This window comes from Ovis canadensis, chromosome 5, assembly GCF_042477335.2.
Source record: "Ovis canadensis isolate MfBH-ARS-UI-01 breed Bighorn chromosome 5, ARS-UI_OviCan_v2, whole genome shotgun sequence".
In the NCBI taxonomy this organism is placed as follows: domain Eukaryota; kingdom Metazoa; phylum Chordata; class Mammalia; order Artiodactyla; family Bovidae; genus Ovis; species Ovis canadensis.
The window spans coordinates 94154178-94168305 of NC_091249.1; the positions used below are offsets into that span (position 1 = coordinate 94154178).

Below are 14128 nucleotides of genomic sequence, written 5' to 3' on the forward strand. Positions count from 1 at the left end.
ATCAGTTTTGTTCTAGAAATGAACATTTCTCAGATAAGACAGAAGAACTCTGTAGATGATCCAACTGGATGCACGACTTTGACAGGAAAATACAGAAATGGGTAAAAGTAACTGAAAGCTACAGTAACAAAAAGCAGAAAGCTTCCCTCACAGTAATGCCTGATGTTAAATCTCATTGCCAAGCCTAAACATTCATTAAGAACACAAAAGCTTAGTTATTCTCAAAGGAAGTATTAGCCTGAAAATCCCAGCTAGTAGACAAGATGATGGAAAATTAAGCATTAAAAGGCAGCAGAAGACCCAGGAGGAAAACCTTTTAGGGTCAGCTAGGAAAGTACCATCCTTATTTATTCTGCCCTTTCACAGAGACCTCTTGGAAAGTGAGAGGTTTCCAAGGATACCACAAGTTCTAAAGAACCAGGCAATGGTGCCAGCTCAATCCCTGCTCTGAACTTGAAGAAGAATGAGCTCTCATTCAGTCAAGAGAAGAGAATAATTCCCAAATAAGAGATTTAAAATACCCCTACCCATACCACTTTTCCAACAACTCCTTAAATAAATAAATAAATAATCAGGAATGTGGTCTTGGAGGTAAAACCAGGTAAGTTCCATTTATATTTCCAACAAAATCTTGCTAGGATTCCAAAGTCTCTGCAAACTCCCCGGTGTCTGTTTTGTTACTTCCTGTATGTCTCTGTAGTGAATAAAATCAAAATTCTAAACATAAAGAAAGAGAGCAGGCACTGTGGGAGAAAAAAATTGACAAAGGAAAATGGGAAGAAAAAGTCAAATGTTATACTCAAGGTCTGGAAAAGACAGAAGAGTATGCAGGCAGGTGGCCTGTGATGGAACAGGTCTCCAGATTTAACTTGAAACAAGTTTCCAATGTTTCTTCATGGGGATATTGCAGGTTAGAGCAAAGAGGAACTTAGTCTGGTTATGTGGTTACGTGCTGATGAAAACTGCATATGGAAATTATGCCCATAATTTTTAATACACATTAAATTAAGATATACTATTATAAGCAATAAAGGAGTTATTTCTTGATATCTAAAGACATTTCCCCATTCCTTTTACATATTTGAGCTTTTGTCCATAGTAAAAAATTATAATTTCAGCTCTGAAATATTTTTCTTCATTTTCTCTTTTCATCTCTCTCTTAAGGCTGACAAAGAAACGATGATGATCAGGAAGAGGGATAAGGTGATAAACAGGGTAATTATCAAAGGAAAGAAAGAAGAAATATCAAATGGATCACGTATGAGCAGCAGTACAAAGCTTCCACGGAGGTTGGGACACTTAGTTTAGAAACAGACGCTAGGAGTTCCCTGGTGGTGCAGTGGATAGGAGTCCTCCTGCTAATGCAAGAGCCATGGGTTTGATCCCTGATCCAGGAAGATTCCACACACTGTGGAGCAACTAAGCCCATAGGCCACAAGTACTGAGCCTGCGCTCTAGAACCAGTGTGCTGCAACTGCTGAAGCCCACGCATCTAGAGGACGTGCTCCCCAACAAGAAAAGCCACCGTAGTGAGTCCTCACACTGCAGCAAGAGTAGCCTCCACTTGGCACAACCAGAGAAAGCCTGTGCAAGGCAACAAAGATCCAGCACAGCCAACAAAAAAAGAAGTACTAAAAAAAGAAATAGCATGCCGGAAGAATGCATATTCTTTCATCAGATACTGAGTACCAATTAAGTACAAGCCACTAGACCACCAAATTGAATGTAATGGACTTTTACAGTCTTCATGTATGGTTACCTCCCTAAGGTATGAGAATTTTTACTGATCTTTATTTAACAGGCAAGTCAACACAAGTTTACTACAGCAAAGTTGCAAACAAAGAAGGAAGGCTAATATATTGGGGTTTCCCTACCTATTAATCTAAGTTTAAAAACCTTCTGGAAGAAGCCATAGGTCATTTAAGTCCTCTTAGTTCTTCTCCAAACTTGAATCTACTTTCTCCCCTTGACAATACATGACTGCTTTCTAAAATGAAATTGTAGCCTATAAAAATCATCCAGGCATTTGACATAGTAGGAGTCTCAAGTCTTGCTTCAAAAACCATAAACAACTTTTGAATATCTTAGGAATTCAAGATAGTACATTAACACCAACACATTGTATTAGTTGTTCTAGGATAGAGAGTTCACATTGGACACATCCAGCAACAGGGAACAGATCTGGGAATTTACTGGGTTAAAGTACACACCACTCAAGCCATCTAAGCCTGACTGGCTAGTGTGTAAGTGTTCGCCTCTCATCGTATCGTATTTTTCCTCTGTCTTAATGCTAGCTTCTTCCTTTCTGTCACCCCCTAAAGGTATTTCTTCCCAAAGTTCTATCGCCAGGACTCTATTCTTACTTTACCCTTATTCCCTCCTTAATTTAACTCACATTTGTAACTGAACCTTCTTTCTTCCTTCCAAATTTCAGATTTCTGATAACAGTATCACAAGTCTCAGTTAATTAGTCATGTTATTTTTAAATAATTTTACAAATTATTTTAAAAATTTCTTTCTTCCTCAAGGCTTACAACTAGAAAACCTCAACTTTTTAATTCTTCATTTTCATTCTTAATTTTTCATTTCATTTGCCACCACCCTCATTCAAGGGCTTTTCAGCTGACATCAAGACTACTAGGACAGCCTCCTCACAGTCTTTGCCATTAGCCCTTTCCCTTTTTCAGCTCCTCTTACACATGCCCTCAGATTAACTGTCCTAAAATAGAATTTACTATTTTCTGAATATGCTTTAAAAAAAATGACTCGAGTACAGACAGAACAAAACTTTCATCCAGAAAGGTTGAAAAAGTACTCAGTGAAAATTTGGAAAACCTGAGTTTTCCCAGCTAAACCTCACTCCATTTTTAAACAATGGCATAGCATATCCTTTATGTCTCTAAAGACCCTGATGCTGGAAAAGATTGAAGGCAGAAGGAGAAGGGGATGACAGAGTATGAGATGGTTAGATGGCATCACTAACTTGATGGACTTGAGTTTGACCAAGCTCCAGGAGATGGTGATGGACAGGAAAGCCTGATGTGCTGCAGTCTATGGGTTCGCAAAGATTCAGACACAACTGAGTGAAAGATGTCTTCTCTGGGTATGTACCAAGTTTTTATGTGTTGTAAACAGATAAATAGTAAAATAACTAGGTCAGGCCAAATAAGCAGTTTTCAACCTTTTTTAAAGTTTTTTATTTAAAAAGGAGATTAAAAGAAGATTCATTTAAAGGTGAAAAGATAAGCCTCAGAATGGGAGAAAATATTTGCAAACAAAGCAACTGACAAAGGATTAATCTCCAAAATATACAATCAGCCCATAAAGCTCAATATTAAAAAAGCAAGCAACCCAATCAAAAAGTAGGCAGAATACCTAAACAGACATTTATACAAAGAAGACATACAGATGGCAAACAAACACACAAAAAAGATGTTCAACATTGTGAATTATCATGGGGTTAGTCGCTAAATTGAGACCTCCATGGACTATAGCCCCCCAGCCTCCTCTGTCCATAGGATTTTCCAGGCAAGAATACTGGAGTGGGTTGCCATTTCCTTCTCCAAATTATTATAGAAATGCAAATCAAAACTACAATGAAGTATCACCTCATACTAGTCAGAATGGCCATCACCAAAAATCTCTACAAACCATAAATGCTAGAGAGGGTGTGGAGAAAAGGGAATCCTCTTATACTGTTGGTGGGAAAGTAAATTGATATAGCCACTGTGGAGAACAGTATGCAGGTTTCTTAAAAACCTAAAAAAGATCTACCATATGACCCAGCAATCCCACTACTGGGCACATACCAAGAAAAAACCATAATTCAAAAGGACACAGGTACCTCAGAGTTCACTGCAGGACTATTTACAATAGCCAGGAAGACATACATGCTCAGTCAGGTTCAACTCTGCATCCCTACTGGCTGTAGCCCGCTAGGCTCCTCTGTCCATGGGATTCTCCAGGCAAGAATATTGGAGTGGGTTGCCATGTTCTCCTCCAGGGAATCTTCCCAACCCAGGGATCAAAACCGTGCCTCCTGCATTACAGGCAGTTTCTTTACCACTGAGCCACTGGGGAGGCCCAAGACATGGAAGCAACCTAAATGCCCATCAACAGAGGAATGGATAAAGAACAAACGGTACATATATGCAGGGGAACGTTACTTGGCCGTAAAAAAGGAGCAACACTGGGTCATTTGCAGAGACGTGGATGGACCTAGAGACTGTCTTACAGAGTAAATCAGAAAGAGAAAAACAATATTGCACATTAACACATATATTTAGAATCTAGAAAAATGGTATAGATCTTATTTGCAAAGTAGAAATAGAGACACAGACATAGAGAACAAACATGTACACAAAGCGGGGAAAGGAGATAGAGGAGGAAGAATTAGGAGACTGGGATGGACATATATACACTATTGATACTATGCAAAAAAATAGATAAGTGATGAGAAAACACCGAATAGAGCAGGAAACTCTACTCAATGCTCTGTAGTGACCTGAATGGGAAGGATATTAAAAAAAAAAAAAAGTGATACATGTATTCATAGAGCTGATTCACTTTGCTATACAGCAGGAATACAACATTGGAAATCAACTATATACTAATAAAAAAACAAAAGAAGATTCATTTATAGCATAAGTAACTAGTTAAATTGGAGTTCCATTTAGTAAGAAAGAGAAAATACAAGAAACTAGGAATAGGTGAAAACTGAGCTACTCTGGCTAACACAGAGGAAGCCAAGCACCTTCTGGTAGGATTCTCTCACTCTTGCTCCTAGGCACCTTCAATGGTCCTTCCACTGCACCCCAAAGTCCGGGGAACTCAGCATGAAACCACTGAAAAAGATGACTTACAGTTTTAAAATGCTACCATCTGTTAGCGAAGCATTGATCTTGAGTTTGATTTTTCTACTTTGGTCAACCAGCTCTTCTTACCATTCCTTAAACATACCTAGGATTGTTTAAAAATCAGCCAGTTTTTGAAAATCTCCAAAATAAATTTATAAGTTTCAAATCTCTAATAGAAAGTTTGATATGCATGCTACTTTTGAAAGAGCATCATATTTCTGTCATTTATGTTATGATGCTATTGGCAACATAATCACAGTCAGTGCAACATCTGCCTCAAAAACAGTTAATTAAGGCCTTTCCATCTTCTTTTTTCCACATTCACCAGAAATTAGACTTTAATAAAATCACATCAGTGGGAGGAAAAGGGCCAAAGATGAATCCATGAAACAACATACTTTGATGAAACAATACGTTATTTTTCATAGTGAAACAAACTACGAAGTCAGATCTGCTCTGCTGTTTTACCTCTTTTCCGTATTAACTTCTTCACTTACCTCTTTTTGAATTTTATGTCTATATGCTGGTTTAGTCACTAAGTCATCTCCGACTCTTGTGACCCCATGAACTATAGCCTGCCAGGCTCCTCTGTCCATAGGATTTCCCAAGCAAGAATATCGGAGTGAGCTGCCATTTCCTTCTCTACAGGATCTCCCCGACTCAGGGACTGAACCTCCGTCTCTTGCATTGCAGGCAGATTCTTTACCAACTGAGCCGCCAGTACCCTGTATCTCTATATAATGCAGTAAATTATTCTGAGAGATTAGGTGAAGTAGAATTCTTCCCCAATGTGTTTATAGTTTCCCTGATTGTCTCCTGTTATGCATGTTTACCACTGAATGGCTGAAGTAACATATTGCCCCACAGGAAATCTCAGGATCAAAAGTAACAGGGAGAATATCTGATAGCTCTTAGCAGTACTTAGATGCCCCCCAGAAGCCATCCTATGCCCAAGGACAAGTTGATAACACTCATACACCTCACAGGTAAAGTGATGAATGTAATTCTTCAACACAGCTTGCACAAAAACAGAACAAAATAATCAACTTATGTTGTGCTATAAAGAATATAAGCTGGTTTATAGCACTTATATTTGGCAAGAGAAATTAAATTTAATCCTACAGGAAATGAAAGCAAGAGCAGAAATAGTATGGCAGATAAGAATAAGGCAAAAATCTGCAGCAACGTGGATGGACCTAGAGAGTGTGATACTGAGTGAATTAAGTCAGACAGAGAAGGAGAAATATCATACAACACCCTTTATATATGGAATCTAAAAAGAAATGATACAATTGAACTTACAAAACAGAAAGAGACTCACAGACTTAAGAGAACAGACTTATGGTTGCCAGGGGGAGGTTGGGTGGGGGGAGTGGGCAGGGATAGTTATGGAGTTTGGGATGGACATGCACACACTGCTATATTTAAAATGGATAACCAACAATGACCTACTATATTGCACACAGAACTCTACTCAATGTTATGTGGCAGCCTGGATGGGAGGGGAGTTCAGAGAAAACGGATACATCTATACGTATGGCTGTGTCCCTTCCCTGTTCACCTGAAACCATTACAACAGTGTTTGTTAATCAGCTATACTCCAACACAATATAAAAAGTTTTTAAAAACATTTAAAAAGAATACAGCAAAAAATGAATCTCATTACAGTGGTCCTTTGGTATCTGTGGGGAAGTGGTTGCAAGATCCCGACAGATACCAAATCGGCCCATGCTCAAGTCCTTGACATTAAAAAAAAAAAAAAAAAAAAGGCACAGTCCAGTTAGCCTTCTGTCTCTGCAGATGTGGAACCCGTGTGTCCCTCCCCGTTGAGCTGAACAACTACCAGTATTGACCGACAAGTATATTTTGGCTCCATCTTTGTTTTAGGACAATTAAGGAATCATCTATTCATACTAGAGAACTACAAATATAATCGCTGTTTTGACAGTTTTTATTATCTTAATGGATTTAAAATATAACTTTATTTGTTCCTAGTCTATCAAGAACTCTAGTTTACATGTACTGTTTAGGAGAATTATGGTCCAGTGTGAGACTTTTCATCCATCTGAGCATTTACTAATTATGTCTACTATATGCCAAAACTGAATACATATCAAAAGTTATGTGTATTTATTCTCCATATTCTAATCTATTTCTCTCCATATTCTTACATATCTGTAAGTTTTGATGAGTCTACCAGTATCATGCTATCTCCACATATATTATTCAAACTTCTTGAGAGAAGGTCTCTTTTGCCACTGAGTGTGGGAACTATGTCTGTTTTGTTCACCACTACATTCCCTAGAGCCATGCCTCCCAAAAGCCTCTGCTACCTGCTTTGATTCACTTATTTCTTTACAAGCTGCCATTTTATCTCAATTTGTTTCCAAATACAAAGTGAGTAAAAGTAGCACTAAATGACCTCCTTGCAACTACATATTCAGTTATATTAAAATAAGAAGTGATAAATACTTATTAGATAATATTTTAGTCATTCATTTATATAAACACAAAACATGATTTGAACATCTCCTGTCAGGCACCCTGCTGGGTAGAAAGAATGAAAAAGATAAATAAGACAAAGTCTATTCCCTGAGGAAGCTCACAAATATTAGAGAAAACATCCTATTATGAAAATCTAATATATAGGGACATTCAGGAGATGGACAGAGGATGTTATAGGATCATGGCAAAGAATGCACCTAACTCTCTACAGTAGTTTCTGCACAAGTATCTTTCTAACATACAAAAATATTCTTCTCCTACTATTTTATATACATAATAGGTGTTTTATATCATTAAAAAAAACTACCCCATCTCTACAAACCTGTAGCATAATTCTTTTCAGATGTTATAAACACTCTCTTAGGTAAGAATAAAAAAAACAGCCACATTTTATCAACAATCATAACTCAAGCCTATCACTTTACCTAAACAGTTGAATGATTTAAAATATTTCCAGTCTAGCAATTAACAGACTACTTTGTTCTGTGGATATTTATTGAACACCTATTATTTGACAGACCCAGGGAAAGAATGGGTCTAATCTTCTCTGCTCTCAAGAGCTCACTGTAATAATGCAATTTCATTACCATCATATTACTAAGGCAATAATATATTTTGACTCTATCTTTGCTTTAGGACAATTAAGGAATTTTCTATCCATGCCAAACAACTAAAATTATAATCACTGTGTATGTTTTTAGTTAAAAGTTTAGTAGCATGCATTGACATTTTTGCTAAATATTTTGGAAATAAACGAAAGCAGAAACAAATTATTAAATAAAATAATTCTATGTTAAACTGTAGCAGGAAAAAAAAATCAGTAAACATTAATTAGCTCCACATGAAAGCACTGCCTGAGATTTCAGAGTGAAATAAAAACATACTAATGGGGAGAAAAGGAAAGCTAGTCCACTAAACTTTATAAGGTAGCAGGTATTACTTCTAATCACTTGAAATGATGGTTTACTTTTCAATGATAATATTGTATGTATATAATAATAATTTTATATTTAGATAAACCTGGTTTTCACTTAGGTTAAAAATAACAGGCTAACAGGCCAAGCAAGATATCTCCAAAATAATCATCCTAAAATCTCTGTTTTCTTACAAAATAAGTTCTTAATTACTAAATTTTCCTCCAGCATTTCTGATCTTATTCTGTACTCCCCTCTAGACAAATCAACAGGTGACACACTTCATAGAATCTGTCACAGAAGAGTAGAAACACAGGCTTCTGTGTAAGCCATCCCTACATTTTCTCCATCAGTTCTCAAGGATGAACTATAACAATGCATGAAAACACATGAGAAATGACAGTGCTCATTCTTTTTCTAAAGTTAATTACTATAACTGATCTAAAATCTTGTCACTTTAAAATAAAAAGTATAAGAAGCCATACAAAATAAATTTGAGACACTATGTAATTTCATAAAGCAAGCATATGGTTAACCACCACCATCTCAGAAGCCCAGGCCACAAGCCCCATTTCAATCAGAACCTCTTCCTACCTCCCATTGTCCTGACAAGTACAGTAGTCATTTTCTTGTGTTTTTTATAGCTTTGTCATCCAAAAGTACATTCCTACACACTATTAACTGCTGATTTCTAAAGATATACTTATTTTACAGTTGGTACTCCATACAGATTGTAAATAATGTATTTTAAAATATAAATGCAAGAAGATGAAAATTTTACTCATTTAAATGCTTCCTTTCTTATTTTATTTTTTCTCACAGTAAGTATGAACAGGGTGTTGTTTTTTTTTTAAGAAAAAGATATTAATTAACACTGCATCTATAATTATTTCACAAATAAAATGATAAATGACAAAAATCTATATTCTTAAACAGGCAATGGTTAGAAAACAAATCAAAAAAAGTTAAAAACCAAAAGTCAAAAAAATGTTGATGGGATAATTATTATCAGAAAAGTTATGGGAAATTATAGAATGGCTCAAAAAAACATCTATTCACTTTACCTATCTCTCTTTTAGTATGTGTATTTACCAAAAAAAAAGGTTTTAATGGGAAGTACTACATATGTTTATAAATATAACATGGTACATGAAAACATATGACCACTTCAAATTTACTGGGTTTTATTTTCTAATTTTAGAAGATTAGAATGCACTGTAAGGTGAAATTTGATCTGCTTTAAAGTAACTTTCTCGAATATAAAATATAGAAATATATAAAAATAAAAATCATGCATAATCCCAATGTCAAAAGATAACCGCTTTTAACATTTTATCCTATTTTTTAATTAAAAGGATTATTCATAATTTACCTTATTATCCCTCTACTATTTCTTTTTAAAAAGCAGTTTATTCTTTCATTATCCATTCAATCTCAAAGATAAATGAAGACTATAAAATAACAGGACTTTTCAAGTGTATCAGAATTTACACATGGAAGTATTTTTTTATTCTAAAAATGCAGCTAATAAATAAAATATTTTTAAGAATGTTTCTTTGAGAACTACCTTGAAATTCAGTGGGTATATATATATTAACCACTATTCTAAAATGTTTCCCAATGGACTCTAATATAACAATATAACATGACAGAATTTTACCAAAATCTGTTTGTTCCTGTTTCCTATTTCTTCCCTGAGTCTTTCAAACATCATCTACACCTTAAACATGAATCATGTTGATCATTCAGAAACTGTCTACTATCAAGAATTTAGGAAATCCCACCCACAAAAATTACCATAAAAGTGTGCTACAGGAAACAAACATTCTTAAAAATCCAATTGCAAAATAAAATTACATAAGCCAAACTCTACCTTTACAGCAACCTCCATTTAAAGAAAGTTTAGAGATATATTACCGTTAATTAGAGATGTATTACCATTAAAAGTAAATTGACTTAAAAAGGTATAATAAAAATTCCATCTAAGAAATCAAATCTCTTAAAACTAACGTTTAAGATAAAAGTGAAGACTCTTGAGAGTCCCTTGGACTGCAAGGAGATCCAACCAGTCCATTCTGAAGGAGATCAGCCCTGGGATTTCTTTGGAAGGAATGATGCTAAAGCTGAAACTCCAGTACTTTGGCCACCTCATGCGAAGAGCTGACTCATTGGAAAAGACTCTGATTCTGGGAGGGATTAGGGGCAGGAGGAGAAGCGGACGACAGAGGAGAAGATGGCTGGATGGCATCACTGACTCGATGGACGTGAGTCTGAGTGAACTCTGGGAGTTGGTGATGGACAGGGAGGCCTGGCGTGCTGCGGTTCATGGGGTCGAAAAGAGTCGGACACGACTGAGCAACTGAGCGAATGAACTGAACTGAACTGATGAAACACTTGATAAAACATGTGCTAACTGATAACCAATTGCAAAATCCAAATAATGAATTTTTTCTAAACTACATTTTCTTAGGACCAAATTAAATGAGGAAGAGTTATTCTTCCTATAAAATCTACTCTAATTTCACTCCTACCTCTGGTCATTGCTTGTTTTCAAAAACCTTGAAATATTTAAGTGGGCTTCTAAAGTTAACAAGTGTGAGTACTCTCTGAAATACTGAAAAATGCCTTATCAATGCAAAATGATTACAATGATAATGGCTAAGGCAAGGACAATGGTGATTTATCCAATGCTTCCAAGAAGGAGATACTAGTTCAGTGTTCCTTTTAAGATCTCCATGGTGAATAGACGGTTGTATCTTTCTATACAATGGGATTTTGAAAAAATTCTTATATAATTGATTTCTTAAGATGTAGATCCATAAATACTGTATGTCATTTACAGCAGAACACTGGTACTCTCTAACGCCATCTAGTTGTCAAAATTATCCCATTAAGGGCAGGCCAAATCTAGGCATGTCTTTCCTGACGTAAGAGACAGATGAGATGAGTATCTTACTCTAGTCAGAATCTTCACACTATTCATGGTTGGGTCTCTGTTTTCCTTTATAGCCATTACCCCAAGGGTGAAAAGGGAGAATCAGATTGTTTAAATAAATGCCATGTCCTGGGCCCTGTCTTACCTGCCTTTTCTGTGCTTTTTCTTTATATGCAGCACCATCCCTTTTACTCACCTTGTCCCCAAGAGCTAGTGTTTAGCACACAGCAAGCTTTATGAGTACAATCAATATCCGATGAAGTAATCACAAGCAGTCTCACTTTAATCAGTTTAGTAAATGTTTAAAGTATTACACAGTCCCTGTCAGATGCCCAAGATTTTCACTGAAGTCTGCATACTCTTCCTTGTGCTATATTTGGGGTTATAATTCTGGCTATTTCCACTCTCCAGTCTAAGGCTGAAATACTTCCTTTGGAAGAAGAAGTTCCTTTTCCTTTTTGAGGCCTGGTTCTGGTTTTAAAGGGTATTTACACAGAATGATGCCACCCTTTCACCAACTAAACATGCGTCCCTCTGGTAAATTTTCAGGTACTTAAAATCGATATTTCCTCAGGCTCCAGGCCTAATTCCACTTCCTCTAAACCAAGGAAACTGGTTTTCCTCCATCCCAAACTCAGTCTGCGGGTCTTATGGTCAGTTCTGCAAACAGTGTTTTCCTAGCCCCTCTCTCACTGAAGCACAGTCTCACTGAAACTTCCCAGGTGATCCAGAGGCTAAGATTCTGAGCTCCCACTGCAGTGGGCCCAGGTTTGATCCCTGGTCAGGGAACTAGATCCCACATGCCACAACTGAGATTTAGCATGATGTAACTAAGGGATCCCACATACCACAGTGAAGATTGAGGGTCCTATGGTTCTGACACTGAGACCCAGTGCATTGCAGCCAAACAAATAAATTTTAAAAACAAAACAAAACAGTCTTGTCATTATTAAATGCCACTTTTCCCTAAAGAAAACCTACTCCCCCTGCCCTCCACCTTTCTTTTACAATTCTGCTTCTTTGTGCCATCAATTCTCTAAAATCACATTTATAATTCTTCTTAAAAAAACACACAATATATATTACCTAGTCACGGATAGTCCACTGCCCTGAAGAACTTAACAAAAAGTCCATATTTTCATTTTTTGTCCAGATAGTTTTGCTCTCTTATCTTGTATTTCCTTTAATTCACAATAAATTTACTTACGGAACTGAATACAGCCTTATAATAATGTAACTCAAAGTTGTAAAAAGAATAATGTAATACTTCTATATATCTTTTAATGGAAATGCAGAAGAAGAACTTTTATAACATTCTTATGATGACTTTTTTGTGGAATAATTACTACTTAATTTTTATATATAGGCAGTTACACAAATCAGGCACACTTAAAGGTAAGAAACACCTCTAATAGCTTGAAGTTAGGACTACTCTCTTGCCCTAAGCTTCTTCAACAAGACTCACACATCCATTTTTGTTTCACTTTTAAAGTGATAAGCCTATTTCCCAAGAAAAAAAATAGTAATTCCTTAGGTACCAAAGGAAAAAAATGGATGGTCCAATATATTTTTCAAGAACAGTGGTTAAAAACAAAACTGACAATATAGCTTAGTAAAACTGTACAGAAACTTACGTAATCATGGAAGGCTTTTGCTTCACTTGAATGTTCACATGTTTCCCGTCTTTCTGGAGCTGCACAGTAGAGATCCCAAAATACACTAAAAAAGTAATTATAGAAACATTAAGAAAATCATATAATGTCAAATGAGAGAGCACAATTCCAAAAACAGAAGGCAAATATTCCTTACACAGTATGTGTTTTCTTCTTTAGGACAAATATTTATTTGAAAGATTTAAATTCAGAGAAGGCTCTTATTGTAGTAATAGGTATAACCTAGCCATCATTCAGAAATGCTAAGATTTTTCTAAAATGACAATAAAAAAATTAAAACTGTCATTCTTAATTGTCTTAAGAATGACTTAAACATTTGATTGAAATAATTATAATACTTTTCACAACTTTTCCATGAAGAATAAAAGATTTTTTAATGCCAATAAGAATAAATTAACTTTATTTTTAAAAGTGAAACTCACTTTTTAAAGATAATTTTATTGTCCAACCCCAGGCCAATACCCTAACCATTAGGTCACACCTGCCAAATAAATATATTTTCTTAAAATATCCTCTGGTTTTCCTTTGAAGATAGGTTGGTCATTTTGAAAATTAAAAAAATCACACTCTCTTTTTTTTCTTCCTATTCAAGAGCAATAAAAGCAAAACAGAACTGGCTGGGAAAAATAATTATACTGCTTACAAAACACATAAAAATTAACAATCATGTTTCATAAAATTAACAATGAACATGAACAAGGGATTCAAATCAAGAAAGCAAATGTCTGAAAGTCCTAATGATAAACAAAAGCAGTTTTACTGATCAACAAATATTTTTTTACCGTACATTTCCCTCTCTAGAGAATTGGAAAGTATGCTAAGCCAAATGGTTAATGGCATAAGTTTAGGAATAGGACGTATCTGAGATAGAAGCTGGCCCTTCCACCTACTAGTTCAATTCGTTTAAACAAGAAACAATTTTCTCCTCTATAAAATGGGGCTGTTGAGAAAATTAAATTGTATAAAACAAGCACAGGGTCTTACAGTAAACATATTATTAATAATATAACTAACACTATAATTAGCTTGCACAAAAACTTAAAATGCATACATATTGTTAAGGCAGGTCATTGGGCTGAGAGCACAGTTAACAATGGCACAATGAACCTCGGTAAATCAAACTGGTCTCTTTGTTTTGACCTTTGAAGTCTCATTTCATCTGGATCTCTCTTCTGAGATAGGATAAAACATTCTCTAGGCATTATAACAATTAATTCAGCAAAATAAGATTACTCTTAGAGGCAA

At 35.6% G+C, this 14128-nt stretch overlaps 1 protein-coding gene across 18 annotated transcripts in view; it reads right to left on the minus strand.

Moving 5' to 3' along the window:
- SSBP2 (single stranded DNA binding protein 2) overlaps positions 1–14128 on the minus strand; it is a 311038-nt gene that overhangs the window by 187549 nt on the left and 109361 nt on the right. For all 18 annotated transcript variants that reach the window (XM_069592559.1, XM_069592563.1, XM_069592562.1 and 15 more), the window contains one exon: positions 12845–12929. In XM_069592559.1, the coding sequence (XP_069448660.1) occupies positions 12845–12929 (85 nt within the window). The remainder of the gene's footprint in view (positions 1–12844; positions 12930–14128) is intronic.